Genomic DNA, 25,675 nt, shown 5'->3' with positions numbered 1-25,675 from the left:
ATGTCCAGAATGTTTCTAGCAACTGTCTTCACAAGCTAGTTTAGGGTTTTAGTAAATCAGTAAAACTAGAAAGTAGTTTCTAGGAACTTGGTGGGGCTTCACACACAAACCCAGCCATGAAATTATGAATAGCTGGTGCAACTCAGTCCTAGTGAGCAGAATTCCCCCAGAAGACCCTTGACTCCGCCCACCAGGCTGCTGCAGGGATAAACTATAGGAAGCAGGAAAATCAGTGATAATAGAGGGGTTGAGTTGTCCTACATTCCTGGCAAATCTCCTACAAACACAGCCAGACTGGGTTCCATAATTATTATAATCTCTGTATATATTAGCACATTTTTCCATATTGAACTCGCTGAGAGAAAGGCAATAGGAATCAATTTTATAAAACAGAGGCACTAAATAGCAACAGCAAATACTGGATGCCTGAACAGCCCTCTGGTTTCCACAGTAACTATGGCCAAAAATAGAAACCCACACCAGAGGCCATTCAACATCGAATACCCTGTGATAATAATACACAATTCTATTTATACCCTCTAATAATGAAATTCTCCAATGTCTAATTGCATCTGTCCAAATACTGAAAAGATGGGCATCATGGTCCAATTATATGTTCACACCTTTCACTTTGCTGCTGGTCTTTACAGCATGAAACCTGAATCCAAATTAAGATACTGGAGATATTACACATATGTAAGATGCTTCTAATGAGATCTCAGACTGGATCACTGGATAAATTGGACTGTGTATGAGCCTGTGTGTGAATAGCTGCAGTGTTTCTAAAGGTCATGACATAGAACTGCTGCCTTTTAGGTTAATGACATAAGGTCAGGTGGTACACTATTTTAATAACTGGTTAATTGCTGAAGTAATTCTGCAAGCAAAAATACCAAACATTTGTGTTGGTCACAAATGACTAAATAAGAAATTTGAAGACATCAGATTGGACTTTAAAATGATCATGAGCAGTTTTCACTATTTTCCAACATTCTGCAGACAAAACTTGGTTGATGAACATTTAAAATAATTGTTAGTTGCAGGACTGATCACAACTTTGATCATCCCGATATTTACACTTTCAAATAATGGCCTGTATCTCTGAGGTGAAAAGGGTTGCAAAGTTTCTTCTTTTGGAACTTTTAAAATCTCCTGAAAATTTGTTTTTTGGTGATTATTTTGCTGTTTTGCTCTCTTCGCTTTGCTTTATTATATGTCATTGTCATTGTTAAAAGCACATGGCTTTTGCACATATACTTAATGGTATGTGAAGTATTTCTAATCGCTTCCTAACACACAGGCTTTCTGCAGTCTTTTCAATACAATCTGAAAAAATCTCCAGCGTTATCTCACTCTTGCTTGTGGCTATGTGCATTCCTGTCGCCTTATGCTAAACGAAAAATAGCCCCACAGATATGTAAATACAATGATTTAGCAGAGTAGTTGCTGGATTTCTTACTTTTCTGTAATATTTAGACCCACAGTATATGATTTACACATTATTTGCAAATTTCTCAGATCTGGATCTTGGTCAAAATTTTTGCAAACATATATTGACTTTTATGCTGATGACTAAAATCTAACATCATATATTGCATAATTAAAAATGTCTACCATATTTCTCATTATATTTGTGAAGAAAATAGTTACTGTGTGTCTGTCAGTAATTTTTTTTTCTAATTGATTTGTTTGTTTAGTAGTTATAAGAAAATCTATCATAGCATCACTGTTGTTTTTCGTTATGTAACAGTCAAGTGAAAGAGTTTTCTAAAAGCTGTCTGACTCATATCAGCTGGTTTGCAGTTTTTATCGCCATCCACTAACACGGCAAGTGTGCTGCATTCCACTGTATCGGAAAATCGAAACTTTTATTAGTGAGCATGTTAACAGCCTCATTAAGTGCCAGCTAACACCGATATGGAGTGAACTTAATATGATAAAAGTTGCCAGGAGAGGGCGTTTACACTAAAAACGAAAAATGGCTTCCTGAACTCAACTGATGATGAAATCCATCAGCATTAATAACATGTGTACCTTCCTTAACTTAAACTGTAGCTGCATGGTGATCCCGAGCAACTCAGTTTTACAGGTGTTGGGTTTTTACTGAACCCTAACACAAAGCAATGTTTTTAAAGCCTAGCCTCGCTTCCGATTACTGTGTCATTATGTGAAGTACAGACAACTGCTATTTTAGGGGAGCACTTGAATGCAGCATCAGTACTGCAGCCGGCCGCTAACAGTGCCGCTGTCTGACGATGGTAGACTGCAAAGACGAATGGTCAGGGGCGTCCCCGTGTAACCTGAACATGCAAGTGTAACTTCATTCGTGCCCGTTCAAAGTACTAAACCGGGTTACACGTTTATTTAGCTTTAGTTAGCGATATAACGTGGTTTAATAATGGAGGACGACTGTATTTGTGAGTACGACTCGACCTGGGACACAGAGAGTGACGGAGACGACCCGGTCGGAGAGAGCCAAACCCGTCGGTCATGTCAAGACAAAAACAAATCTGGCTGGACTTTAGTAACTGTACGCCCTTTCATTATTAACTAGACAAAGCATAACTTACCGAAATCATGCCATGTCGTGGAATATGTTGACTTGTAACTCAGTGCTTTGCCTGCTATTATTGCCATGACTGGAAAGCTAATGATAGCTTTATGCCTCTCTGCTGCAGGCTTGCTAACTAGCCTAGCTAGCCGCTGACGTTAGCTTACTTTTGATGGGTTATAAATCGCTGACGTTACGTTTAAATATTTATGTTGGGTGGCTTACAGTGTTTATAATGCTTAGCTTGCAATGCATAATTTCAATGAATAAATTAATCGTTAATTAAGCGTTAAGCCCCTTGGCAGAAGTGGGAAATGGATTAGCTTGGCCTTATTATGTCAACTTGTTTAACGTTATGGTCATTAGAAACATAAGAGATCGTAGCATCATTAGCAGTGATAACACAATGTGTCATGGATGCTCTGAACTGGGATGCCATCCTCTCTGATGTTTACATAACGGAGGCACATTTGATGCTGGTTAAATTTCACTTTCACTTGTATTTGCAGTGGCATCATACGCCCAGAAACATGAGGGCAGCAAAGGACATGCAGAACTACAGAAGAGGATATCCAGTAAGTAGCTGCTGAGCAATCCAACACAAAACATCTTGTCCATAACAACCGAGACAGGTGAAATCATGCTTCTTCTTTTTTCTTCGACAGAATCTTACAGATGACGAATGCTCCGAGGACAAAATGAATAATCTGCAATTTTATCTCAACAAATTTCCCTCTGCTCCTGATGGTAATATGTTTGGACGTCCTCACAAGACATTTTGAGCGTTTGAGAAAGTGTGTGTGTGGTGACATGATGCTTTCTTTATCACTGGCACAGATGTCTACATTGAATCTTTCCTCAAGGATTGGAAGAATGACTACAAAAGACTGGAGAGAGTCCACTCATACATTCAGTGGTACGTATTGTTTATGGCTTATTTCAAAGCTAAAGTCATCTTATTCTGTTGACCTTGCAATTGGACACATGTCACATGGTCCTGAGCCAGGAGTGCGCCACTGAAAGTAAACCATGTGAGGTGGGCTCCTCTTGATTAGCAAAATGTGTTTGAATGCTTATGTCTGGTGCACCATTTCCTGTTTCACATGGGTTTGTTTAGCACTGAAAAGCACAAGCTACTGCCGTAAAAAAAACATAGTTTAAAATAGCGCACATTCATTGTTTATCTACCCTGCAGGAACTGGCATCATTTATCGAGGTTTGACTAAAGAGAAACAATGATTTAGTTCACACTGCGATACCCTGAAGGATGTCATGTTGACACTGTTGAGCTGTATTTGCTGATTCAAAACTGTTTGTTAGAATGATAAATTTAGGGCTTCAGAGTCGTTTGTGGTGGGATGACGCACCAAGAATATATTTTATTTTGGGCTAATAAAGTGTTGCAGGGACAGCTGAATTAGAGTATAGTTTCATTAGATGCTTTTTGGTTTTGTGTTTCTCTCTTGAATCCTCTGCATTGTCAGGCTGTTTCCACTGCGAGAGCCGGGGGTTAATTACATGGCTTCAGAACTCACCAAGAAGGAAATTGAGGTAAGTGTTTCACAGGAAACAAGTCTTTAAATGAGCACCGCTGAACGGTTAATTGCGCAGAATTAGTTGTCAACAATGATTTGCAATTTCTGGCTCAACATAAAGCAACACAACAAATTTATTTCAACATTGTTCGGTAAGTAAAATTATGTCAAGTCATTGTGGAGATCAGAGTCTCTGAAAACGAGTCTAAGCAGAGTATTTCTTAAACATTGACCCCAGCTCATACATTGCAAGACATGCGACCATTTATTAACATTCCTCTGTGGAGAAAGTATTTAAATGTTTGGGACACTTGTGTTCTGAAACATTCAGCTCTTTTTTTCTCTAAAAATAAAAAAAACATCTGACAGATGTTGAAAATCATACATTTTACATTTTTGACCCCTTTTACTGTGATCACAAAACCGTGTTGAAATGGCGTACGTTTTGATTTTTGTATATGTTCACCAGGCCTTCAAGAAGAACGAGGACGCTAAAAAGAGACTCGTCGAGTCCTATGAACTCATGCTGGGCTTCTATGGCATCCGTCTGGTCAACAAAGAGAGCGGTGAAGTGAAACGAGCTGAAAATTGGAAGGAGCGATTTGGAAACCTGGAGCGGTGAATATCAAAATGTTCTCATGTAAGCAAAATTGGAGAGATGTACTTTTTTGTTCCTGATTTCAGCTTCAACTGTCTCATCTCTCGCAGGAATATGCACAACAACCTGCGCATCACTCGCATCCTGAAGAGCCTCGGAGAGCTGGGCTTTGAGCACTACCAGGCTCCTCTTGTGCGCTTCTTCCTTGAAGAGACTCTAGTCAAGAAGACCCTCAGCAGTGTTAAACGCAGCGTGCTTGACTACTTCCTGTTTGCAGTCCTGGACAAGGAGAAGCGTCAGGAGCTTGTGCGCTTTGCGTACCTTCACTTTGAGCCAAAGGATAAGTTTGTGTGGTGTCCCAGAAAGATTCAGAAACAATTCAGGAAGGCAGAGAAGAGATCTGATGCTGTTGGGAATGGAGATGGAAAAGATGAAGTTTATTCTCGGAGTAAAAGCAAAGATGGAGAAGCAGTTGTGCAACAGAAAGAGGACGGACTGGATAAAGCAACAAAGGCTCAGAAAGGAGCTGATAAAACGGCGAGTAAAGACAAAAACAAACTGTCTGAGGCATCCCCTGAGCCAAAACTGGAGGCTGAGACTGTCGGAAATGGAAACGCAGAGGCTGAGTCTACTAATGAAATTTTGGGGAATGGAAATGACTCAATGGATGATGTTGATGAAATGGATCAGACACCCAGTCCTGACACTGTGACGGCAAAAACCGAGCCCTGTGCGGACAGTGAGCACAGATTTAGCAACAGCTCGAAGGCCAGCATCCAGGAGCCAGACATCATTATGCAAACAGATGGGGATATAGACAATGAAAAACCACCGAAGAAGAAGAGAGAAGATAACAAGGAGCTGCCAAGCAACGGCTCTGCTGCAGACTTAGCCAGTGGGCAGATGGAGGAGAAAGCTGGTGCTAATAAAGCCACTGGTCAAACGAGCCCTTCAGTGCAAACCCCCCTTAAGACTTCAAAACATTCACCCTCTCTGTCTTTAGGGAGGGAGGAAAAAATCCCAAGGACTGATTTTAATCAAGTGCCAGATAAAAAAGAAGAGGAAGAAACGTCGCAGGCAAATGTGTTAGCGACAAATGGGTCACTGACGAGCACCGACAACGTTGCGGATAAACAGACAAATGGAAAGGAGTCTGAGGATGTTGATATGGAATCAAATCCCTCGAGCTCAGACCACAGTGTGGGGAATTCATGAGTGAACTGGATGATTGGAGACAACCCATTAATTTGAGCTTAAATGAAATGTAATATAGGGACAGAGTTTAAAGACTTCCTGGCCTTATTTCTACTATATTTGATGTTTAGGTATTGATTCTTTTCACTTTGAAGGACTGTATGAATTCATCAACTCACTAAATGTGGGACTAGATGTGACTGAGTTTCTACACGGCCATCAGACAATATTAAAGTATAAGGCCGGTGATATTCAAGATTTTTGTTATTGACAAATCCCATGAAGAGAGACTTGATGGACGGCTGCCACCTGCAAGGCTATCAGAAACAGCCAAAGGTGTCCGTTAGCTAATTTTCACTAGCCTTACTAGCTTGTCTATTTGTGCAGGAGAAAGCTAATTAGTGAAGAAGCACGTAACTCAGCTGTCCTTGGAAAGCTTATAGGGGCAAAAGATTGTTAATGAAGCTTTGCGACATCACTTCTAACTAATCCGATTTAGAAAAGTAATTATATTCCACATTGTGTTTCAGAGTTGTGCCATCACAGATTCTTTGTGAAATCCATCAGCTCTGTTCAGAACGTACTGAAACGTGTTCACTGTAACATTTTTGAAAAAACTTTAAAGGCACAGTCAGTGGCCTTAACGTCCTAAAAACTCACACAGCTAACAGCAGTCAGCAGACAGAAAACATGCTAATGTCGTTAGCTTGCTAGCCCAGCCACCCCGTCGGTCATGTGACCTTCGCCTTGCGGGTTGTAGCTGTCCTTTGAGCGTCTCCAATCAAAAACAACCAGTGTTTTTGTTGGGGAGTATTTGCAGCAGCAGGACTGTCTGACAGGAAACTGCAGCGTTCATGCTCACTGTAACGATAAAACGTGTCAGCGAGTGCAACAGGTTGACTCATCAATGTGTTTTCAATGGGTTTTGGACAACAATGGAAGAATGTGGCTTTCGCAGACAATATCTGCCAGTGGGATAATTTAATTGATGGTTTTGGTCTTTCCATGGGATTTGTTGACAATAAGAAAAATGCAGAATATTACCAGGCTTATCCTTTTAGATAGAAATGACTGTCAGCAGCTGATACGTAATATCTTTACAGGATACATAAAGCACTATTATTAATGTATATGAGTGAAATGATGATTTCTGCATTCTTAACACCTTAATACTTTCACAATTGAACTTTTTTTTTGCACTGAAAATAATTAATTGGAAGAGCTTTTTTTGTTTTGGGCTGTTGTTGCGTGAGTTAAAGCATTCTGTGCTGGTTTGCGTTTCTGCCGGACCCTGCTGTTCAAATGGATTTAAGACTGAATGTCGCTTGAGTTATAATTCAATAATGTTGCACAGTCTGTATGCGTTCCTGCAGATTGGGGAAGTAGACTTCTGAACAACTGAAAGCCTTGCCAAAAATGTGATAAGACTGGTTGATTGTACAATATGTATGTCTCCTCGGCAGACCTGATGACGCTTTGGCTATAATTTAAAGTCCACTGTATGTTGATTTACAAGCCGGGGTGATTATATTGATGCATTGTTTTATATTTGCACTTACTTTTAACCATCAGTTGTTAAAATTGTGGTATTTACATAATGAAATGGTAATAACTTTACAGAAGTGCTGAATTCTTTATATATGACTTTTTTTCCCCGACTAAATATCTGGCTGTTGACAAAGCGGAATAAAGTCAAACTATTTTTTGATGCTTTTATGAAATTAATCTTTGTTCAGGCACAGTCTTGAGTCCTGTCATAGTTTATTAAATTGCAACTCTCAGGATAACGCTGTGGTAGACATCAGCTTTTGCTCCTATTCCTGAGACTCTCCTGAGATTTCCCAGTGCAGCAGCGTATAGTCAGAAATATCTGTGTTTCTCTCTCCAGCAAACAGACCGAGCCTCCGTGAAGTGACATGACTCACAACAGAGGGAAGAAGAAGAAAGATGTTACAGATATTGATCCGGCAGGATTTGGTCTCGGGATCAGTGTGCAGTCGAGGGTTTGAGTTAGGACAGAAAAATATATGTGCTGTTCCAGTTTGAGCTTGCTGTTTGTTATTGCATTGTCCATGCCAGCCTCTATCTATAGATCTACCAATTCCCTGTTTGGAACATGATAAATAAAGCGTTTAACACTTTTTGTTGACTTATTTTAAGTTTAGATCAAGAGTAGTTTGTGCTTGTCCTCCACGACGGAGGATGTGGATAAATGCTTTGTGAGACATTTCTGTGTTTTTTTGAAATCTCTGACTGATGGTCTGATAGATGTTTGTGATCAAGATGTTTGCATTTGTGTCCCACGGTATGACAGAAAGTGAATCAATGCTGATAATAGAGTCATTTAAGTCATTTTTCAAGTACAAATACCAAACATTGGCTTGTTCATGCAGCTGAACCAGCCTTTTTTATGTGACAGTAAACTGGCTATTGACTGACGTTGGGCTTTGGGAAAATGTCATGATTTGAAATTGGGTTTTTTCAGTATTTTCTGACATTTCACAAACCAAACTAGTAATTGGGGAAAGAGTCTGCAGATTAATTGACAGTGAAAACAATCGTTGGCTGCAGCTCTAGTCTGGGACAGATACAGAATCGATACGAGCATCGCTACGAAACATGAGACACAGCCGCGCTCTTCATCCAGCCCACTTTACACTGCTCCAAAAAATGGTTCATGCTGAAGTGGTTCTACATAATGCAGGAGGTTGATGCAGCATTAAAGGACCCTAAACCAGATCAAACTGCAGAGGCCAGTGAGTTCTGAAAGAAAGGTCTCTTACTCATGCAGTTTTTAATATTCACTATGATTAAAAACCTGATTGGTGAAAACGAGGTTCTTGGGATTTTACACATCAGAATAAATTTTTAAAACATGTTTCATGGCTCTGGAGAAATAACCCTGGTGATGTCATAGTGATGTCATCAGGGTTATCTTAGCTTGGCACTGTAAATTTATAACAGTCTGATAAACTAACTGGGCACGTCTGAAGACGTAGTTGTTGTTGGGGTGCATTATGGGAAATGTAGGATCATTTTTTGGAGCTTGACAGCTCAGCATGTCTCAGCCTTGGCTGCTTCAGTTTTGACTGAGTCTCATGAGAGTCCCAAAACTTTATTTAGTGTAATAAATTATAATTACATCTCTGCAGTACCCCTTCAAGTCTTTGTACCTCAGTACATAGTATCACTAAAGAACCCTTGAAGAACAGTTTTTTGGCCCTGCAGACATGAAGATAAGTCTTTTAGGTCAGTTTCTGATTGGTCAAAGCCTGAACCCCTGCATATTTTTACCGTTTTGAGCTCAGCCCACTTTCTTGGTGTCCGAAATGTTTTACCCACTGCCTGCTGCCTCCCCCACTCCTCCTCACCCCCCTCACCCCAGTGTGCGGAGCACCAGATTGAGTTCAGCCCCTTCGGCTGGAGGCTCGGGTTTATCTGGAACCAAAGAGAAAGCCAGTCAGGAGCTGTGCGCCGTGAGGTGAAGGAAGGCACGGTCGCGGACGCCGGGGGGGAGTGAGACAGGACTGGGAACCGGGGATTTGACCTTTTCCGTATAAACTCGGGTTTGTGAGGGCGAGCGGGGAGCCATGGCGGTGTTCTCTGCTCTTTGGGTGCTCTTACTGTGCCAGCTTTTGACATCATCCTCAGCCCAGGTGAGACCCATCGAGCGCTGCATCCCTCCTTCCAGTTAGTCGCCTCTGCCGCGTCTTTATGGTGATGTTTGCGTTTTTGCTGGGAGCGTTTCATGTGTATTCTTAACTTATTGCAGAAAATTAATGTGACCTGCTGAGCCACATATTGATGATAAAGGCTATCCCTAGTGATGACAGTCGCTTTAGGCCCGACCTGCGTGCTCTCATCATAAAACCTGGAAATTTTCTTTCAGCTTTACGCTTAAATGCTCTTTATTCATGTGCAATTATCATAGACTGAATGTGGGTGGTGGTAGTTTGTCTCTCTGGCTCTCTAGGCCTATTTTTACTCCCCACTGTCAGCATGATTGTGTGCAGGTGGCTGCGCTTTTCGCACTACTGGATGAAGTTGGGGTTATGTTTTCCCTGAACCTGTGGAATGCGCGGATTGGAGATCAGTGCGACAGCGCACAATGCCACCTCTGTTCATTCAGGCTCCCTGGCTGAGCCGAACGCAGGAGCTCTCAGTGAAATGAGTTTATTTTGTTTAGTTGAACCGTGAACTATTGATTTGTTTTTGTTTTCACAGAAATCTAGTTTAGCCTTCCTCTAGTGCGTAAAAGGGGGTTAAAAGCGTCGTTACGCATCATGGTTGCTGTCAAACTGAATTTATTTCTAGTTTAATTTGTGTGTAGTCACATCTGTAGACTTAGGGTGAGTTATTAAGTTTCGTTGATATTGTCCTGAGTAAAATTTTGCTTTTTTGCTTTGATGTCAAAAAACATTTGCTGTCACTTTCTGTTTTATTCAGTTCATATCAAACCACACTCTGTACATGTAAACAGTACTTGTGGTGTTGAAAGAGCAGTTGATGAAAATATTACACTAGCGGAAACGTCTGACCTTGATGAATTTTATGTTGCAGAGACAGGGCCCCAGAGGAGCTCCTGGACCACCAGGACCCCCGGGAGTGCCGGGGAGGGATGGCACTGATGTGAGTTGACCAGACACCAACAGTTACTTTACTTGAAACTGATGCACCTTCTAATGTTTTCTTGTTGTAGATTGAACCAGTTCCAATGACGAGACTCATTTGAATGAGTTTTTCTTATCTGTGAGACATTCACTGATTTATTTTCCTCATCTTTTAAGATCACTGAAAATGAGACTGATAGATTTTAATTTGTGTCACGGCCTCTGTGATGATAGCTCATCTTTTTCATGTTGTATTTCAAAATCAAATTTCGACTTGTTTACTCGGTACAAAGTGTTTTCTTCGAGGATAAATGTGGCTGAAATGTTTCTAGATGTTAGATTTTATCACCTTGACTCCTCCCAAAGCCCCTCCTACCACTATGGAATCATAATCATGGATGTAGGTAGGCAGGGCTTAAGCGTGTGAATACTAAATGGAGTTCTGTGGGTGTTAAAAATTGAATGATTCTTTCCGTTTCTTCAAAGCTTAGATTATATTCATGCTGTGAATGGTTTGTACCTCTTCTGTAGTGAACTCATACAGTAGACTCAGCTGGCCCAGTGTGAGGATTTCCATCACTGTATCATGTCAATAAATGTGGACAATCTACTTAAATTTAAGCCTCCAAAATCCTTCCTGTTTATGAGGTTTCCTGGTTTGTAGAATATGATGTTATGGTAAAAAGTAGAAAGGATGTAATGAGACTTTGTTTGCACAAGTTCTAAGAGGAAATTGGATTATGGGGAAGTAAAAGGAAAACATCAGTGACATGGTGACATATTAAAAAAAAAAATTACCTCCTTTATATTTAAGTTTGATTTTTCTCTGTGAAAACTGCTGCTAAATGTTAAATATCCACGTCAGGAAATCTCAGAGTATTTTCTTAGTTGTGATTATTTTTGTGGCTCCAGTAAAGTTTGGGCACACAGAGGGTCCATTCATGCATTCCCCAACCCTGTGAGACCATCTAGAGTTTCACCTCACACCTCCTCCCCGCACCTTCAGCCCCCCTCAACAAACCAAACTGAAGCTTTTATCACGTGACCAGTCAGCGTCGGCCCAGCGTGGCGGCGTTTGTTCTTCTACACTCACTGCAGAAGCTAAACATGCTGCTAGTGTGAATCAAGAGCTCTGATGAGACTGTAGTCACTGAAGTATTTGGGCCAGTGTGGCAGTGAACAACGAATGAACACAAAATGACTAGATGACTAGATTAAATATTTTTTCTTTCTCATTGACAGGGTAAACCTGGACCTGCTGGACTGGCAGGGAAAGCAGTAAGTATGCCAACAAGTCCAACATGCAGAATAATTAATATTTTCTTTCAAGCCTGCCCTTGACCTATTTAAGTGTTAAATTAGTACAGTATTTTTTAACTGTGTATCATATTTTAAAGCTTAAAATCTTAATGGAACTTGTAATGTGAGTGATTGATGTACAGACTACTGTCCTCTACTCATGGCAAAGCGTGTCTTAATGAACCGTGGCACACGTGGAAATTGTCTTTTTGATGTAAATATTTTTCTGACTTTTAATTTGAGAGGAAGATGGAAATAAAATGTAAACCTATGATGAGAAAAATAAAAGCTCTGCCAAAAAAAGTCACACTCATCTATTTAAGCCAAAGTAAAACTGCAATGCCTTTCCCTTTTTTTGACCTCGTCTCCTGCCTTAATAATTCTTGTACAGTCCCATATATAACCCAAATTCACAAAATTGTCTCAAAGGGCATTACAATCTATACAGCACACTCTATGCTGGATAAGAGAAAACTCCCCCAAAAACTATTTCACAAGGACCTCGCTCCATACTGGCTTCTGAACGACTGAGCACTTCCAGGATGTCCCTTTCATACCCAGTCATGACACTATCACCTGTTATAAATCAACCTGTTTACCTGTGGAATGATCCAAACAGGTGTTTTTGGAGCGTTCCACATCTTTCCCAGTCTGTTGTTGCTCCTGTCCCAACTTATTTGAAATGTGTTGCTGCATCAAATTCAGAATAAGCAGATATTTACAAAAATCAATGAAGGTGATGAGGTCAAACATTAAATATATTGTCTTTGTGCTGTGTTCAATAGACTGTGTGTCGAAAAGGGTTAGAAATTATGTGTTTTATCTAAGTTTTTACATAGCATCCCATTTTGTAAACAGGGTTGTGTAAATGATATTACTACACAATCTTGGGGTTGTAGACAGTTGATTTCTTGTGCATTATTTTATAAATCTTTGTCTGTGTAGGGTCCCAAAGGGAAAGCAGGAATAGCAGGGACAGCAGGAAAACCAGGTCTGCCAGGACTTCCAGGGGTGGATGTAAGTGTCAATAAACACACATAAGACGATGCTTACACATTTGTCTTTGTCAAGAAATAACAGAAAAGCACGAGGTAATGTTGTCCACCTGAATGATGTGCTTTCTCTTCAGGGTCTGACAGGTCCTGACGGTCCTGCTGGGAAGGATGGACCCGCGGGGGAAGCAGTAAGTGTGTCTGGGATGCCCAGGATGCACTTAGAGATGCACCCAGTTGAATGCTAGGCCCTTCTCTACTTCAGACTGCCCCCCATTAATCAAGTAGTTCAAGTCAGCCACAAGTAAGACACAAGACCACATATCTATGCAAAAACACTGCATGCTGATTGGCTGCTGTTGTATGAGGATCTTTAAGAGGGTCTAACGGGGACAAGGCCGTGTGTTTCCTCTGTCAGCCCGGATTTGTCAGGCTGGCTCAGCCTCTTGGTGGGAATATTTTTAATGAGGGATCAGAATAGGATTTATTTCTGCTGCTTCCCTAATCCGGCCGGGAATGCACACTGTTTCCCACCAATCTGTGCGACTGATGATCTGTTGCGGCGATGCTGAGGCAAACAGGTACTGTCCTCTGAGAGATACAAGAGAATTACAGCACATGTGGCATCGAACTGCATCTACACCGCTACACCTTATGATTAAGACTTATTTCCCCAATTAGATATAAGAAGGAATAAAGATCGGGGGACTTCGGCTCTAAGGCGGCAAATTCACAGTCAAGACAGATAAACCCCCACCGCCCCCCCGGCAATTCAGCTAATTAGCCAATCTAATGGGGAAGCTTGCATCAACCAGTGTCCCTAATTACTCAGATTACTACGCTGTCATGGCTGGTTCATAGTGCTGAAGAGTCGTGCAAAGACAAACAGGATCATTGTACATATCTATAGGTCATTTTCAGCTACCTCACATCTGTTTGTTTATGGTTTCTGTGCCAGTAAACCTTATTGTCTGGTTTGCAGACTGAGGAATGCGGTGAATACATAACATCAGAGCGTTAGGCCTGTTTCTTTAGAGTCTTTTGCCCTCTCAGGCAACACAAACACAGCTGTGATGGAGGTAAACAAAGAGTTAAGAGAGGAAGGAGGAGAAATGATCAGGGGAGGAAAGACGACGGAGCTCCACAGGAAACAGCAACTTGATCTTGATGAAAGTGTGTTGGAGTAATTTTTCAACTGACAGAAATAACGGATGAAACGTGTAAACAAACTGAAGTGAGAGGAAGAGGAGCAACTAAAAACACTTGTCATTGTGTCTTCCACAGCTAACAATTCAGAGTATACAAAAGGTTTTGGGATTGTGTGAACTACACATGCAATCAGACTCCTTAATTTTGAGAAAAAATAAGTGTAAATGGCCATTTTAATGGGCAACCGCAATAATTACATGATAAGATAAGATCCAGGTATTTTGTCCTCCCAGTAGTTTTAATGGTTCGTTTTCAATAGTCTCATGACCAACAGAAGTCTCAAAAAGTCTCGTCTATGTCTGTTTCCAACACTGATGCCTTGCAATGAGAAAGTTCGGACTAATTTAATGGTATTAATCGAATGCATAATAAAGTCATGTCACATCATATGTGTAGCTGTGTCAAGCAGCACAAATGACGCAATTTCACGTACAAAACCTCAGAGTAATCACCCTCCTAATAACTGAAAAAGAGCTGTTGGATGGCAGCTGCCATTAGCCACTTTAAACCCTGCGGAGCTGCTCATTATTGTGCATTTCTTTGATTAACAAGCCCAAATTTCAGTTAAATATCTCACCGAGCACTGTTCATGGTTAAAATACGTTACCCTGATCCTATCAATAAATTGTTAGTGATGCTAAATATACACTGTAGCTGGAGATCATTCACAACGATTCCGGTCTCCAAATGAATGTGGTGTTAATGTGGCTCATTTCATTATGATTGACATCGTTGTGCGAGTTGTGTGTCGTTGTTCACGCCTTAATTGTTCTCTGTAGTACACCATTCCTACAACTAAATGCAGTTGTATGAATATGAGTCAGAAGTAAATGTGGACTGACTGTCTGAGCCTTGTCGCCTGTCTGATTGTGGTATTTGATTGTGGTATTTTACGTTTGCCCCTACAGGGTGAATCTGGACCTCCTGGGCCACCTGGATCTCCTGTAAGTACCCCCACATACTATGTAACACCTAAGAAACATCACACAGGCACACAGCGGTCCTCTGACTGCTGTTACACTGACCACATTAGCCTAAGAGACTTGATGCTTGAGAGTATCTGATCTCTTCACCAATCGTTGGACCAAAGGCAGCTGTTCCTTTTCAGACTGCGCTGGATAACTTCGTGCAAAGAGAACCAGGTTCTGTAATTGTGCACCTGGTCAGGGCTCTGATTCTGTAGAGCTGTAGTCAGGCTTAGTCAGCCATCAGTTAAGGCATTTTGTCTGAGGAATATTCAGATGATAGTTTGATCTGATCTAACTGGACTGAAAAAGTGCACACCCACCTCACAGCAATCAAAGTGGACTTAATGCAGTCATACATCACGTTGTGGATATTGATGTTGGGAGTAAATCTAATCATGGCCTCTGTCTTTGTGACTTAATTTGCCTTCCTGTGTCTTCCGTAGGGCAGAGGGAGACCAGGAGCTGCAGTGAGTACACAGCACTCTCTTTTTATATGACTCTTATATGCAGAAAGCTGGAGACTGTGATGTGTTTGTATCACTTTTACATATTTATATAGCTTGTTATACAGTGTTGTAGCCTTGACTGTGTGCTATATCTGCACATGTACTGTGATGTCTTGCACATACCCTGTCTTTTGTTTCCAGGGACTACCTGGAACCAACGGGCTGCCAGGCGGAGTCGGACCCCAGGGTCCATCAGTAAGTATCTCCCCAATTACACTTCCTGTCATCCCCATGGAGGACTTACATCCTCTGATTCAGAATGAGATAATCAAATAATTCTTGTTATCTATTCCTTGAGTCATTCCCCTTTGGCCACAGAACAGTCGTCAAAACGTATCATCCAGCTAGTTTATTAAATGAACCGAGAATAGAACCAAAATTCACGAAGGAGCCTCTGCAGCAGACACAGTGAGGCTGATACACACAGAGATCCATTTTAAAACCCACAGCTCTGCTGAAATCAACCAGTACAACATTGCCCTAAATTCCTATATAATGTAGCAGGAGGATAAGAATAACCACTGGAGAGGAAGGACACATTAGTATGTGGACTGGCCGAGTGTGGCTACTGGGTCACACTTTATTTGGATATCCACTGCTCATACTCGGTGTATGTGTAACTAAAAGCCTGCTCTGTTTCAGACGACCTTGCAGTAATGTCTGCAGCAGTGTGAAGATATTTTGTTGTCTGGCTCAGAATTCATCTTATTATTATTATTCTACCCCTGTTTCTATGCATCTTTACTATTATTACCAAATGGGTTTTATTTTCCTTCTTATTTTCCAGTTCTTTTAGGTCAGTTTTTATGTTCATTCTGTCGTTTTTGGGTGAAGCTCTTTCTTTGTTGCAAAGCAATGGTATGAAAAGGAGCTCATAGCAATCACTGTTTATTATTATTAATATAGTCTACAGAGATGCAGAAAGGGGTCGAAGTATTACTGAACATCTACCTGTGAGATGTTGTTTAGAGTTGTAGAGTTAAAGATCCCATTTAAGATGAAAGTTCAAAGTTAAAACAAATCTTAGAATTCAATTTATTCTCTCTCCGTCACTGTGGAATCTATGAATATGCACATACTTTTGATTCAAACTTGTAAGTTGCATGTGGGGGCCATGATTGGCTTCCAAACTAGACAAACAAATTATATCCTGCCTATAGCTGAACATCTTAAACTCTGCTTTAATGTGAGCACAGAGAAACTTCCCTGTGACAAGTGACAACAAGCAAATGACCTTTTTTTTTAAATAGAGGGGAACTTTAAGTGGGGCGGCTGTGGCTCAGGAGAGTAGAGGAAGAGCGGTTGTCCACTTATCAGAGGTTTCATGGTTCGATCCCTGGCCTTGGCAATGGCAAGATACTGAACCCCAAATTGCCGCTGATGCTTTGCCATTGGCGTGTGAGTGTGTGTGAAGGGTTAAAAGCTTGTAATGAGCAGGTGACCTAGCCGTCATATGAATGTGTGTGAAAGGGTGAACGCAGAATTGTGTTGTAAAAGCGCTTTGAGTGACCGTCAGACTAGAAAAGTGCTATTTAATACAGTCCATTTAAGTGTTCGTCCTTTCTCTGGGAAAACCACCACTGATGGTAATGATCGCGACCAGCTGACTAGCTTCACTTGGCTGATACAATCAGGAAAATAATCACTTACTTTAAACAGATGCTGAAGACGATCCTAATCCTGGTGCTATTTATCCGTTTCTCAGGGTGGTGAGGGCCCTGCAGGACTTCCCGGACCTCCTGGCCCTGATGGACCACCAGTAAGTACAGTTATCATTATATACTTCATAATTGCTGCTGATACAATATAGTAACATAGTGTATTTTTTCACTGCCATCCAGTGGATCTCTTGTTGAATGTCTGTCAAGAAACTGAGTGTATGAACATTAACAGTAAAAAAACGTCTCTCAATGTTTCGTCTGTCTCTCCTTCTGTCAGGGTCTTCCTGGTACTCTTCATGATCTTAGCGGTGACCTTCTGGTAAGTTTTCAGTAATGCACCTGTGAGAGCAACGTAATGGCAGCATACAGTGAATGTAGAGTCCTCAGTGTCCCGTCTCTGTCCTCTGCAGTGTCCTGCAATCTGCCCCCCTGGTCCCTCTGGTGCTCCTGGGATGCCAGGATTCAAGGTAAACATAGTTTGCAGCACACTTCTTTTTGATTAGTCTTGAATTATATGCTGCTGGACATATAATCCCACGCCCTCATGTATGTATTCATCCTGTGTTTTTTGTTTGTTTTTTTTTTGCTTATGCAGGGTCACACAGGGCACAAAGGAGATAAGGGGGAGATTGGAAAACACGGAGAGAAAGTGAGTTTATAATGTGATGTTGATATTTTGGCTGCCATCAGTGATCTAATGTGGCTAATGAGGTTACATGAGAATAGAATGAACACATTATGTGAAAATACTGGTTTTACTGAGCACAGACGCTCGTCTTTGTATGATTTGGTGTCCTGCTCTGTCTCTAGGGTGACTCTGGTCCACCTGGACCACCAGGTATTCCTGGGACTGTGGGTCTGCAGGTGAGTTACATAAAGATGATTCAGAACTTATTTTTCCTTTTCTTGTGCTTCTTTTCACTTGTTACCCACACTTAATTTCCGCTGTTTGCATATTTAATACAGCATATCCAGGCATTGTTTTTGAGGAATTATTAAATATCTTGATTAGTTTTTGATGTAAAGTACCTTCACAATGCTCTTATGCCGTGTTTCAGGGCCCGCGCGGTCTCCGAGGTTTACAAGGCCCAATGGGATCTGTAGGAGACAGAGTAAGTGACTTTTAGAACATGAGCTTTCTTTTCTTGTTCAGCTTCTCATCACTCATGACGCAAACATTTAAACTTGTGTACTTACAGTTTGTTTCCTCTGTTTGTCTCCAGGGCCTGCCTGGCTTCAGAGGGAAACCTGGCATCGCCGGCATCATTGGAAAGACAGTGAGTCTGTCCTTGTTTGTAGCGCGCTTGAAATAAAACCAGAGTTTGACAGTAGTTTACAGCCAGAATAGATGGCTGGTCCCATCAGTGAATAGCTGTGTTTGTTTCATCTGATGTCTCCAGGGTGATGCTGGAGAAAAAGGACCACAGGGATTCAAAGGACCCAAAGGAGAAATTGTAAGTAAAAGTCTTTGATATGTAAGTTTCATAGATAGATAGATGATTAATATTGTGCCTTTCAACAGGGTAAAATTGGTCCCAAAGGAGGTCCTGGGGGAGCAGGACCCAAAGGGGAGCCTGTAAGTGCTTAAAAATTCTCAATTTTTAATATCCATCACCTCTCAGAACCACGAGGGTCATATTTGATGTCGTCTACAGGGTATTCCTGGCAGGGATGGCAAAGACGGTACACCAGGATTAGATGGCGACAAGGTAAATTGCGCCTAGTCTTTTTTCGCACTCTGGGCTTGAAAGTTTTGAATTAAGTTAGTTAAGTTAATCCAAGGGCTGATGAAGCTGATGTCCCAGTGTTGTCTGTGTTGATAGGGTGATGCTGGACGCCACGGGGTCGTCGGGGAGAAAGGACCCAATGGCCTTCCTGTAAGTTTTTGGAACAGATTTGGGTGTTTCCTGTTTAATGCTGATAAAGGGTATTATGTAAATCCTTCACTACCTCAACTCGTCAGTCTAAGTAGCAGTTTGATTGTTATACCCACTCTCATCACCATCTGCACATTTATCTTCTCAAAGTCGAAAGGAGAACTCGGCAGTCTTGCCTAAAAACCGATAAGAAGGTGTCAGGTTGTATATGTAAAAAACTCCCTCAGCAAAGCCATCGTTCTGTATTTTCTCTTCCAGGGTCTACAAGGAAAGGCTGGTGCAAAGGGATCTAAAGGAGAAGTTGTGAGTACTACAAGAAACTAGGAGCAGACTTTAACCTTACAGCTAAGATTAGGGCCATGGGGGACAACTCTCATCTCCTCCCTTCTTTTACACCAGGGTGATGCAGGGAAGGCCGGGGAGACGGGACCATCTGGAGAGCCAGGTATTCCTGTATGTATCTCATGGGCTTTTTTGGGGGGGTATTCCTGGGTAACAGCCTCTCTGACACGTCACGTAACCCCACATGTAGTGTCTGGACTCGAGACTTTCCTGACTCTTCCCCACCATCTTTCGTCTCATTCCTCAGGGTGACATTGGCATCCCAGGAGAGAGGGGGATACAAGGACCCAGAGGAGTGGCAGTAAGTTGATGCTTACACTACAAACTAATGCAGAGAGTGCATGCATGTGTTGTCAAATTCCGGCACTGCTTGTGTTGCCACAAAAGCATCTTTTGCAATACAAAAATAATTGTTACCTCATTTAGAAGCCAAATTATTAGACTTTCCGCTGCACAGATGACCATCTGTTAAATTTGACCAATTTACAGAATTTAGACTCATTTAGTTTCCAACATTTTAAAATATTCTCTCCTAATAACCAGTGTGCATATTTGAGTCCATGATGACATGAAGAAGACATCAGTTACCATTATTGTGCCCGTCTTCAAAGACCACACTATATAGCGGAATAGAGCATGCGTTTGCACACAGTGCGATAAAACTATATAGTTTAGTGGGTATAGAATTTAGTATATAATAGTGGGATAATGAACTTCTCCCTATTGTAGTTAATGGTATTCTGCCGCTGAAGTACTGAGAGTGTTGTTGCCGATACACTGGCTTGTTAAGGTGGAGTTTGTTAGCAGCCAGGGATGAGAGCAGGTATTCATCAAGGAGGAATTCATAAACAGAGAGCTCTTTGTTTTTCACATCGGCGGCAAGGACGAGAGCATAAAACAACATAGGAATTAACACACTTCACTCACACACTGCACTGCATGATGAATCACACCTCACACAACCATCTTTTTCTTTAGTTCTTCCTGTCTGAAGTGTTGGCAAGAAAACAGCATCTTTGTCAGGAGGGAAACATCATTAATATCCTGCTTGTTTTTCTCCTGAGTGCTCTTCCCAGTAGGACTATATGACAATGTTTGTTTCCAACAGGGAAGCATTGGACCAACAGGAAACACTGGGCCTCAGGGAGTGAAAGGCTTCCAGGTCAGTTGCATGACATCACCAGTCGTTATCACCTCTTGTTTGTTGGTTTATTAGCAGTTTGCTCACTGGTTGTGTGTGTGTGTGTGTGTGTGTGTGTGTGTGTGTGTGTGTGTGTGTGTCATGTTCTGCAGGGGGTAAAAGGAGGCTTGGGGGATCCAGGTCTTCCAGGTCCAACAGGAATCCGTGGAGAGTTTGGGGAAAGGGTGAGCTTGACGTGTGTGATGATATTAAATGTGTCCCGGGGCTTAACGTCATCCAGTGTAAACCCTGATGCAGTGCCGGCCAGCAAATTTCTTACATTAATAAAAATACATTCTCTCGATTATTTTCGATGAGTTATTTTCCCAAATAATTATTTGGTTGATAAAATGTCAAAATAAATAAAATGTCATCAACACCTCACCACCTTTTCAGACCTTGTCTGAAAACAAAAAGATATTCAGTGTACTATCATAGTAGACGAAGAAAACAAGAGAATAATCAGATTTGAGATGCTGGAAGCAAAGAATTTTGGCATTTTCTTAAAATATGACTTAAAATATTTCATCTATTGACATAATAGGTGCACCATTTTAACACTAAGGTTAACAGACTAATGGTTTGTGCTAAAAGCTTAAAAAAAACCTCCATGAAGGGCCTTCAGAATCAATACATAAAACTTTAAGAAAATGCCATGCCGCATACAGCATATCAGGCAGAGCAGCATGGGAGGGGTCTGTATGTCAACGAGCAGGTCATCCCTCCTCACTCTCAGTGGTATAAACTCAAACTGTCGCCAAACACAAAAAGGCCTCCTGTTCAGAATCTGAGGGCAGAACAAAGCCGGTCTTTATGCCGCTCCTGCTTCCCTAAACCAGCCCACCTCACTTCCCTTCATCCCCCCTTCCTTCTGCCACGGCCGGCCATCCACAAAATCTCTCTACATGGCTCTCATTTATTCTCTCCTTTTTCAACCCTGTAGGGTCCAGTGGGAGCTTCTGGAGCTAAAGGAGACATGGTAAATATTAAGTCAAGCTTAAAAATGGCCTCCACTGAATGCCCTGTGTGTGCCTTTTTCCCCCTCAATTATGATCCAGCAACTGTTTTATCAAGAAATTCCAGAATTTTCTCAGTCGCGTACCATCAAAACAAAGAGAAAGCACACAAAAATAAACAAAACTGCACATAATTCAGATCTTATGTTGTCTCTCTAGGGTGTGGCAGGAAGTGATGGTCTACCAGGAGAGAATGGAGAGCCTGTAAGTATTTTTACAGTTTTAATGACTCTGGAGTCTCGTGACTTTATTAGCAGTAATTAGTTACACAGTTGATTCAGAGGACTGCTCACCAGGACCAGAGGGAGAGACAGAACACACACCTGTCTGAAAGTCTTTACATTGGTTGTCTGTCATTTTTCGTATGGATTTTAAAATGTACTTGTTTATAAAGCACTTTGTGGTCTTGCCTTAACTACGACTGAGGCAGCCTTTAGTTTTCTGAGTCTGCCAGAGGATCTGAGAGCAGCGGAAAGTGTTGATATATTTAAATAGAAAACGTAACGCCTACCTTTTTAGCCTGGTGTTAGATTAGGATGTTTAAATTAAGTTTCAATTCATTATTCATTATGTTGTATTCATGTTGTCCATTTTAGTTGTATTGCCTTTAGTCTATTTATTGTAATTTTTTTCTGTTTTCATGATATCAATGTGATTATTTCTTGGAATCTTTGAATTGTACTAACCTGCAGGACACACAAATGTCAAATCATTGTTTTCACTTACTTCTAACCAAGCATTTGGCCTTATTTTCAGGGTCCTTTTGGCCCAGTTGGACAAAAAGGACAGGTGAGCTACATCAGTGTCTTCATTTATATTTAGTTACGTGTGTGTCCTCTGACACATTTGCAGTGCTTCATGCCTCCAAATGGATCGGCTCCCTCCAAACCAGTTTTCTGCAGTAGATGCCCTTTTATTAGCACAGAACATAGTTAGATCAGATGTGTGTGGGCGTAATTAGCAGCACAAGTTTGTTCCAAACTCCCTCACTAAACATTCAAAACTGGTGCCTCGCTCTGAGCTGTTGCCCACTTGTCAGACTCATTGCACATGATTCTGCTTCACATTCCAGGTTTAATAGGATTAATTAGAGATAGGTATTGCTGCTTTCGCCTTATTGGCCTGTTCGCTGCTATCGCCACAAGGGAGAGACGAGCCGCATTAAGCTGCAGCGCAATTTATGTAATTAGAGACAAAGTACTGATGAGTCTCACTCTCGCAGTCTCATTTACTGTTTGCCGTGCTCATTGGAGTAATTATCAAGCAACAAGACGCCATATGAGTCCGCCCACGCGTTGTCTCAACAGACCCAGTTTGCTCCTCGGTTGGTGTTTAGTCAACGATCAAATCAGAGGCTTGTTTTTAGCTCCAATTTGGAAGAAATTGATTTCTTCATTTTTGCTAAATATAATGAGCTATTTAACGGGTAATTCTTCTTGATTGTAGCCGGGGAAACGGGGTGAACTGGGACCTAAGGGCGTGCTTGGTCCACAAGGAGAGCTGGGGGCAAGAGGGCTCCCAGGAAAACAAGGACCAATGGGCTTCCAAGGGGAGCCAGGTCAGCCTGGAATTGCAGGAAAGACAGGCGTACCCGTGAGTGTGTTTTAAAATCTGTACGAAGCTTGTGATTGGTGGAAGCACATTTAATGTTGCTGTTTTCTCATAAACTGTCTAAATGAGCTTACACAGTTTTAATTACTTGTGTTTCAGGGTAAATTGGCAAGTGAGCAGCACATCAGAGAGCTGTGTGGCTCCATGATCGATGGTGAGAAATCTTAATTAATCGCTATAATTTAATGAAGTGTTGAATAAAAGGGAAGATGGGAATTGACCTTCTGGTGTTTTCTATCACGCGCAGATCAGATTGCACAGCTGGCCGCTAACCTTCGAAGACCCCTGGCTCCAGGAATGGTAGGCCGCCCCGGCCCTCCTGGCCGTCCAGGAAAACAAGGAGTTTCTGGCTCTATTGGGCATCCAGGTGCTCGTGGACCACCAGGATACAGAGGCCTGCCAGGAGAACTTGGAGATCCAGGTCCCAGAGGTATGAAACATGGAACCAGTACAGATGTTTGAAGGAAGGACCAGAAAAATCCCTTGATTAGTGTCTCTTCAGTTGTACAATGAGATGATCTAATCATCAAGTCAGTTGTGGAAGAAGTAAAACCCCTGCATTCAAAATCATACTTAAGTAAAAGTACCTCTCAAATGGACTGTAGTAGAAGATTAAGTAGGATAAAATGGAAATACTCGAGTAAAGTAGTAAAGTATAATACTTGAGTAGATGCACTTAGTTACTTTTCACCATCAATTACATTTTAATTTTTTTTCACAACAGGTGATGTTGGTGAGCCAGGTGATAAGGGATCCATTGGCAAGGCCATTGATGGGCCTGCTGGAGACCAAGGATACCAAGGTATGTGGTTACACTTACTTGATTAATTAAACACAGAGATATCTAATGAGATTAATAATGGCTGCATTCCATTTCGGTGAGCCAGTTCCGGGGAATGTTTTTGTTTTTTTGTTTTTTGGTACAAATGCAACAAAGCTGTCATTAATGTCATTATTACATCTGATTTTCCTGCTATGACCAGTCAAAATGTGACTGAAAATGCGCTACGTGTTATCATTTGTACTCTTGGCATTAACTATCATGACAGACTTCCTGGCTGTCCCACTACAGGGTATAATGTGCTAGTATAAAACTGCTGCGTCCATGATGCAGCTATACTGTTGGAGATATTTTCTGATCTTAAAGATAAGTCCAATACAAAACTGTGAAGGGAACAGCAGCACTTTGTCTTTGGCTCATCCCCTGCATGCTGTCCACAGGTCTTCCGGGAGTACCTGGAATTGTCAAAGATGGCCGTGATGGATCTCCAGGAGACCCAGGTGAGCCTGGAGAGTCAGGCAGGGTAGGCAGGACTGGACACCAGGGACCTCCTGGAATCTGTGATACATCAGCCTGCCAGGGAGCATCAGCCGCTGGAAAATCCTCCAACCCCAAAAACCATTAAACATGACTTCCTGTAACCTGACGCCTTCCACCCCATGGAGGAAGGGTGAGAAGTGTGTGGGGGGAGGAAGGAATGAAAGAAGAGAGTGATCACAAAAATGTCCTCTTTATTTAAATACATGTATCACAAGATGGGAAGAGTAACATCAATAGGTGTGATATTGTGAGAGGAACATCCAAGGATTGACATGAATACCAGAGCAACTGCGAGACCAAACATCCAGATGACATCCGGATATAAAGTGGACAGAGGCACAGGAGAGAGTCCAAGAGAACAACTGCATTGCTCCAAATAGTATCACATAACAAGACTTCACTTACAAACAACTGGAAAATGGATGAGCCCTTTGTGTATAAAAACTTTGTACATGTTGTTTCCATGTCCCCATGACCTTTGATAACATCCTTCTGGCAGATGACACTCTAAAAACAACGTGACTGTCTGTGACGTGAATGTGCATGTATGGCCCGTAAATGTAAATCACAGGTGTTACCTCAACATACAAGCTTACAGTGTAAAATATGGAAATAGGAGTCAGAGGTAAAAAGCCTCTGTCAAGGAGCTGTGTATGTATTGTACAAGGAATAAAAACACAAATACCCAGGTGCCCAGAAATTGTGTAGATGAATGCAAAAACAATTTTTAACTTTTTGATAGCTTTTTTTTTTTACAGAGCTTGTTTTTTGTTTTTGTTTTGTTTAAATTTCATGTGAAGTTCTCTAGATTTGAGAATCGAGAACAAAATAAAACGTGTGGATGCATAAATCAGTCATTGTAAAATCAATTTAACAACCTTAAGAGCAAATTAATTCTGTTTTAAATCTGCAATGACCACATCCACTCTGTACTACCGGTGCTGTAACTATTAAATATACATGACCTTAAATACTATTTATTATTTGTGGGTGACTGTTGTATGTACAGTAAGATGCTACAGTACATTACTTACATGTTGTAAGAAAAAACAAATAAAGCCACTTTTCAGTAAAACATTACTCTTCTCTACATATCAAATGAACAGTCTGTACCTCAGAGTAATATGCTCAACACTATCAAAGTCAAGTAATCCCATTAATTCACAACGTAGCAACACTTGTTTCCATGCAAAACACTTCAATAT

At 41.4% G+C, this 25,675-nt stretch overlaps 2 protein-coding genes across 2 annotated transcripts; both read left to right on the top strand.

The window, feature by feature from the left end:
* The first annotated feature begins 2,216 nt into the window (after positions 1–2,216).
* Positions 2,217–7,584, top strand: ogfr (opioid growth factor receptor). Its single transcript, XM_070968849.1, has 7 exons — positions 2,217–2,530; positions 3,061–3,126; positions 3,217–3,298; positions 3,389–3,467; positions 4,036–4,102; positions 4,556–4,704; positions 4,795–7,584. The coding sequence occupies exons 1-7, from the start codon at positions 2,399–2,401 to the stop codon at positions 5,897–5,899; spliced, it is 1,680 nt and encodes a 559-aa protein (XP_070824950.1). The 5' UTR covers positions 2,217–2,398; the 3' UTR covers positions 5,900–7,584.
* Positions 7,585–9,336: 1,752 nt separating this feature from the next.
* On the top strand, positions 9,337–25,550 carry col9a3 (collagen, type IX, alpha 3). Its single transcript, XM_070969503.1, has 32 exons — positions 9,337–9,534; positions 10,439–10,507; positions 11,731–11,766; positions 12,733–12,804; positions 12,917–12,970; positions 14,897–14,932; positions 15,400–15,423; positions 15,604–15,657; positions 17,168–17,221; positions 17,401–17,442; positions 17,534–17,590; positions 17,719–17,772; positions 17,934–17,987; positions 18,182–18,235; positions 18,347–18,400; positions 18,524–18,577; positions 18,646–18,699; positions 18,779–18,832; positions 18,947–19,000; positions 19,259–19,303; positions 19,400–19,453; positions 19,590–19,643; positions 20,451–20,504; positions 20,636–20,707; positions 21,466–21,501; positions 21,698–21,742; positions 22,295–22,327; positions 22,985–23,131; positions 23,249–23,303; positions 23,397–23,579; positions 23,874–23,951; positions 24,371–25,550. Exons 1-32 carry the CDS (start codon positions 9,469–9,471, stop codon positions 24,553–24,555), a joined length of 2,037 nt encoding a protein of 678 aa, XP_070825604.1. The 5' UTR covers positions 9,337–9,468; the 3' UTR covers positions 24,556–25,550.
* The last annotated feature ends 125 nt before the right edge of the window (positions 25,551–25,675 follow it).

Source organism: Chaetodon trifascialis, chromosome 8, assembly GCF_039877785.1.
Source record: "Chaetodon trifascialis isolate fChaTrf1 chromosome 8, fChaTrf1.hap1, whole genome shotgun sequence".
NCBI classification, from domain to species: Eukaryota; Metazoa; Chordata; class Actinopteri; order Chaetodontiformes; family Chaetodontidae; genus Chaetodon; species Chaetodon trifascialis.
Note: the sequence above shows the minus strand (reverse complement) of the source record. Positions and strands in the feature narration are given on the sequence as shown.